This window comes from Vanacampus margaritifer, chromosome 2 (assembly GCF_051991255.1).
Source record: "Vanacampus margaritifer isolate UIUO_Vmar chromosome 2, RoL_Vmar_1.0, whole genome shotgun sequence".
NCBI classification, from domain to species: Eukaryota; Metazoa; Chordata; class Actinopteri; order Syngnathiformes; family Syngnathidae; genus Vanacampus; species Vanacampus margaritifer.
This window is the reverse complement of record NC_135433.1, coordinates 6,061,133-6,067,741: the sequence shown is the minus strand read 5'-3', so window position 1 is coordinate 6,067,741 and position 6,609 is coordinate 6,061,133. Positions and strand designations below refer to the sequence as shown.

General features: G+C 38.6%; 1 protein-coding gene across 1 annotated transcript; it reads right to left on the bottom strand.

Moving 5' to 3' along the window:
* Positions 1-1,757: 1,757 nt before the first annotated feature.
* LOC144043439 (ras-related protein Rap-2b-like) lies at positions 1,758-3,473 on the bottom strand. The gene has a single exon (XM_077557085.1). The coding sequence runs from the start codon at positions 3,412-3,414 to the stop codon at positions 2,866-2,868; it is 549 nt and encodes a 182-aa protein (XP_077413211.1). The 5' UTR covers positions 3,415-3,473; the 3' UTR covers positions 1,758-2,865.
* Positions 3,474-6,609: the final 3,136 nt, after the last annotated feature.

Sequence of the window (6,609 nt, the reverse complement as noted above, 5' to 3'; positions counted from 1 at the left end):
GAATTCTTGTGAATTGAAATCGAATCGATAAACGATATTAGAATTGATACCCAGCCCTTGCTAGCACAGCTCGGATTCTCACCCAAAATTGGAGGTTGAGATTTGTGTTCACGTTGATAAGACAGTACCAGATAACCTTGAATCGGTTACTTTGTACTTTTCCTAAAAAAAACCACTTTGTAGTGTAACAAACGAAAAATCCAATTTGACCAAAAATGGTAAGCAAATATGTAGCACTTAATCTACACCATACAAGGGGTGGCCAAGTCCGGTCCTCGAGAGCCCCTATCCAGCCTGTTTTCCATGTCTCCCTCCTTCAGCGCAGCTGAATCTAATGATCGGCTCATCGGCAAGCTTTGCAGAAACCTGATAACGATCCTCATCATGAATCAGGTGTGTTAGTGGAGAGAAACATGGAAAACAGGCTGGATAGTGACTCTCGAGGACCAAACTTGGCCACCTCTGACATACAAAGTCTTGAACCAGGTTTTCCTTTTTAGTTTAAAATAGCTTAGTGCACCTTCCAGGATCCGTTGTCAAACCCGAGCCAATAGAATAGTAGGATCCAGGCTCTTTTTTCCTGCTTTGATCCTGTAAATCTATTTGTATTGTCGTACCAGCTAGCTAGCGCTAAGCTAACCTGTCGTCTCCCTAGCGGCTCGCTTCGAGTTGTAAACAAATAAATCACCCAGTGAGTGCAAATTGAAGTGAGTGAGACAAGCACAAGACTCGTTAGTACATAAAATGCTTTTTTTTTTGTATTACAAGTCTCTCAAAACTGACAAGGTTCATCACAGATTTTGTCCAAAGGTAGAATCATCACAATAAAAAGTTCTCATCACATCTTCAAGGAAAAAAAAAAACAGAACTGAACACGGTCGCTCATGGCTTCTTCACCGCAGTACCTCGACGTTTGATTGGGAAAACTCGGAAACCAACTGCTACAAATACAAAACAAAAAGTTCTGATTGCCATGGAGACGCACTGCAGAGGAAGGAGGGCTCGTCACTTGGCACAGTCGCAGGGAAGGCACTTGACATGCGGTCAGCTTGACCTGGCGTGACCCCATGCAGCGACAGCAACGCACTTAAGGTCCTTGTGCACTAAGTCCAAGTTCCACCGTTAATACACTTCCGACACCTCGGAAAATATTCGGGAAAAAAAAAATCCATGGAGAATTTTAGACTAGGGATGGGCATAGTTGATGACTGTGGTACTTATTGTTGACCAATCACATCCATCCGGGTGCGCTGGAACCTGCTAACATGCTAACCACTAGCCCCTATGCTGCTCCTCTAATTTAAAATGAAGCGCAGTACTTGACTGCAACCAGCGGAGGCGCTGTTGATTAAATCTCAAGTAGTTTGCAACCCCGAAGAAGAATGTGATGGCAAGTTGTCGTTTTACTTGTTCAACAAAAAGCGGTGAAGAGATTCTTGAAATAAAAACATTTCTTGGTATTTTCTGCCATCTAAAATTAATACAAAACTATTGGTAGCCTAATAGCACAAGTTATTGTTAACTTACTGTCGCAATTATCTTAAAAAAATGTTGTTTTTTTTAAAAGCAATGTGCTTGCTTGTTTTCTTTAGTTCTCATTAGATTTTCAGGTCATCGTAATCGACAAAGTTGGATCAAGGCAACTGGACTCTTCTGAAAATGTAAAAAAATAATATAAAAAATACTTAGGCAATTATATACTATTAGGCTAACGATATTGAAAACACCCCCCCCCCCCCCACTGTCAAAATGCCCATCCCTAGTCCAGTGACCCAAGTTTTTTTTTTTTTACAGACTTTTTCACACCTCATATATTACTGCCCCAAAAGATGATCTTAAAAGCGACCGACATAACACTGACTCCACCACTGAGCACAAAAGATTATTAAAACAGTACATGAGAGAAGAAAAAATGTCTCTTAGGTTTCACAATAAGACATTCCCACTGAGGCACATTTTCAGAGAAGTGTCAATATTATACAAAGAAAGCTACATTTAGAAAAAGGAAAGAAAAAAAAAAAACATTCAAGTACTTTGTCATGTAAACACATTTCCAGACTATTAGGCTTGCCAAGTTCTGTAAATTTTCAAACTTGGAAGCTTTCCATGGGAGTTAATTGGAGTTTATAAGGAATCGACGGGAATAATCCAGTAACAATAACATTTTGTCATTTTAAATATACATCTAGAAAATATATATATATATTTTTAGCATAATCCAGATTTCAAGTACCTTGATTTTCCCACTTTTTCAATTTATAATGCTTGATCCATTTTCTTTCCTTCACTTTGTGTTGTGAGCCAAAATTTGAAGAGCAATTTGTGCGGGATATGAATCACAGTGGACCCAAAAATAAAAAATAAATATTTAAAAATGGCTGTTTCAATATGCATTTTCCATGAAAAGTATGAGAAAATATTAATAAAAAAATAATACAAATTTACAAGTTGTGGAGGCTCTGTCACAATATTTAACAATATTAAATCAATATTTAACCAAATCCATAATTATATTCTGAATGTAGGCCCACTCATTTAAAGTAAATGAAACTCAAAATATTCGATTTTAACAAAAGCAATACAATTATTGATGTAATCATATTTACTTATGAATTTGAAATTGAAATCAATTCGGCCGCTCATGATGTCGGACCCTGGCGAGTATGCGAGGGTCCGCTGTAATAAATAACCTTTCCATTAAATAAACTTCCATTCCCATGGGAAGCTTCCACTTTGCAAATTGCAACCCTAAATATTATACATCGCCGATTGTTGTCCATTTGTGCGAAACCATAAGACAACAGCGTGAGAGGAGATACTTCAAAAGTAAAAAGGCATGACAACTATTTGATTGTGTGTGTTTTTTTAGAGCAGAACACAAGAACAACACTGGTCACCTCCGGCCGGAACAGTTGAGTAGTTCATCTGTCTGACAATTTCTGCAAACAGTTCATCCACCGAGCCTTTGTTTTTGGCCGAGGTCTCCATAAAGGGGCAGTTCCAGTCCTGGGCCAGCGCCTTGCCCTCCCCGGAAGACACCTCCCTCTCGGCCTCCAGGTCCACCTTGTTGCCCACCAGGATCATGGGCACCCTCTCGTAGCGCTTGACCCGGATGATCTGGTCCCTCATGGGCTTGATGTCCTGGAAGCTCTGCTGGTTGACCAGACTGTAGACCAGGATGAAGCCCTGTCCGTTCTTGATGTACAGATCCCGCATGGAGGCGAACTGCTCGGTGCCGGCCGTGTCCAGGATCTCCAGCACGGACGGGGACGAGTCCACCTCGATCTCCTTCCGGTAGAAGTCCTCGATGGTGGGGTCGTACTTCTCGATGAAGGAGCCCGTCACGAACTGAACCGTGAGGGCCGATTTGCCGACGCCGCCCGAGCCCAAAACAACCACTTTGTATTCCCTCATGGCCGGTGAGTGGAGGAGAAGAAGAAGAAGAAGACAAAAAAAAAAGAGCCAAATACCTCCTTTTTGTTGTCCCGCGACGAAGCCTTGAAGGCGAGCAGGCCGGGAAGGCGGCTTGCTCGCTTCCTCGCCCGGACTGGCGACGGACAATCAGAGAGAGCGCGCGACCCCGGGGGGCAGTGGCCGCTCCCTGGACTGTGGCGGCGGCAGCGGCGGCGTCAACCGAGGCGCATTTTCGGCGGTACCCCGATGGTGCAAGTGCGCCGAGAAGCCCGAGAAGCCCGAGAAGAAGCGATCATCACGCTTCTGCTCGCTTTGCATGGCATTTCCTGCCCACATCCTCCAGCGCGTCAACAGCGCGCGGCCTCACTTCCGCTTTCTTAAAGGAGACGTCACCCCGCGACAACGAAGGGGAGGGGAGGGGGCATTGTCCAGACATGTCCAGTTGATGGCGGTGGACGTCGTCGTCGTCATCAAAAAGACAAGAAATACAAAACAAAAAAACAAAGCTTCAATTTTAGATAAAGATGTAACGTAAAGAAACAGACAAATAAATGCAGTAGTTGCTTGAAAAATCTACAGTTAATATGTATTTGGGTCTTTCCAAAATTAGAGGACAGTATACGTCCCTCCCATCAAATTTTAAATAATCCACATACAAGATACTAAAACATGCAGTTTTGGAGTAAATTTGGACATAGTCATCAAAAAGACAAGAAATACAAAACAAAAAAATAAATATTCCATTTTAGGTAAAGATGTAACGGAAAGAAACAGACAAATAAATACAGTAGTTGCTTGAGAAATCTACAGTTACAGTATACTAGGAGTGTGCCCAAAAAATCGATTCTCATAAGAATCGCGATTCTCATTTAGTACGATTCAGAATCAATTTTAAATGTCCCCAAATCGATTTTATTTAAATTATTTTATACTGTCTTGCCTTTGTTTGTGTGTGCCTTTAGTGGGAGCGTTGTTCATGTTGTACCCGATTTGGTCACTTAGAGGCAGTGTGGTTCCTGATACACTGTTAAGTTGTAGCCACATTAGAGAGTAGAAGGAAAAAGTCACAATCAAGTTATTCCAATAAAAGTTGTTGTTTTTTGCAGCGTGGAGCCGTTCTTTTGAGTGCTAAAAGTGCCGCGAGTAGCTCGCTAATTAGCATTAGTGAATCAGACTTGAGTAGATCATTACAATTCCTTGCACATCTATCGATTGAAGCACAAATCATTGCCAATCAAATCATTTTGAATCAAAAATCGATTCCGAATCGAATCGCGCGCACAAAAATCGGAATCGAATCGTGGGACATTCAAAGATTCCCGCCCCTACAGTATACCTCCCACCCATTAAATTTTAAATAATCCACATACAAGATACTAAAACATGCCGTTTCGGAGTAAATTTAGGCTACTTGTCCTGTCACAAAACCTAAAATAAAGTAAAATAAAAACTCAGAAAACAATCCTTGAAAATAGTTTGTAAAATACCAAATAGGTCTGCAGTGCCCCCTAAAATGCGACTTTCTCGATGTCCCCCAATTGACCAAATTGAATTTAAAATAATAATAAAATATTTATTTATTTGTATTATTTGTTTCATTGCTGTTTCTTGTACCCGTGGGAACATTTGTTTTAATAAACATAATATTTCAAATAATAATTATTATTCATACTGCAACCTTTTCAGCATAGTCGGGAAAAAATAGCTGAGAGTCAGATGATACGCTGGACTTCATGCATATGAGCAGAAAATGACTTTTTTTTCTTTACTACATTAACAGAGTTGTGATAAAAATTGTACCATTGATCTGTAAGATGAGCTAATCAAGCTTTTTATAGTTTATTACCTATTATTGACGAATACATAGAAAAAAATCTGAAAAGTCGGTTTATTTTTCAAGAATTTTGAAGTCCAAATTTCCGCCACTTCTACTTAACTTCCCACCACTGAATATTAGTCAACATGTTTTGAGTTAAAATTCATTATTGGTTCAGATCATGTTTGCATCTATACTCTATAGATACATATATAACACTTTGATCGTATTGTTGATAGTTTATTCATATTGTCTCAGTATGTACACAGGCACAGCATGTAAGAGAGAATGATAATTCACACTTTGTGAGAAAAAACTGTGGATTTATTGTATTTATCCATGATTCCATTTTAAGGTGTGACTGTGTGGGGGATGGTGTTATAAAAGGGTGAGAAAATGCCTTCATTGGTATTCTGTTTTTTAAAAAAAATTTTTTATTCCATATAATTTCTCTAATGTGCTACAAAAAAAATGTGTTTTATGCATTCAATAAGTGAAAGCTTCTTGGTTGGTTCTAGAAGGCATTTGGGTCCGAATTGTGATAGTTAATTTGTATGTCTTAAGTACCGACTGTTTGGATTAAACTGGACATTTTGCATGCTTCGATCCAGTGAATGGTGATGGACTCCCTCTAGTGGTATGCAAAAGAATCACTGTCCAAGGTCAGTTGTACAGTCTTCAGCTTTCAAGTTCAGTATATTTGCATTTGGATTTGAAGAATATAATTAGGTAGTTTTTATTGAACTTTTATGTGCAATTCACAACAACTCAATCGTTATTTTCATTGTTGTTATTTCTTCTGAATCGTGAGTTAACTAGTGAAGTCATGCGATTAATTACGATTACAAATTTTAATCGCCTGACACCCCTAATTTTTAATAATCTTTTCTTTCTTTTTTTTTTTTTAAAAAAATCTTTTCTTTTTTTGAAATAATAAAAATAGTGAAGTCATGCGATTAATTACAATTACAAATTGTAGTTGGCTGACGCTCCTAAATTTTTAATAATATTTTCTTCTTTTTTAAAAATAGAAAAGATTAAAAAAAGAAATGAACAAAAGTGGGAAAAAAAGTTAAAATTGTAAAAATAGTTAAAATGATTTTTTGGTGTCTATAGGCATAAATGGCAGTGAATGAGTGAATCACAAATTTTATATCTGTTCTAAATGTACAATAAAACAAAATTTCTATGTTTTCATACTCTTGTTAACAAAAGTGGGGAAAAAACGAATAGCAATAGTTCAAATAAATTTTTGACGTCTATAGCCGTCAATGGCAGTGAATGAGTTAACTCTTTTACTGCCACACGTTATCCAAAAAACAACCCCAACAGTGCCATCTGATTTTGAGCATTTTAACTCATATTTCAAGGCAAACAGA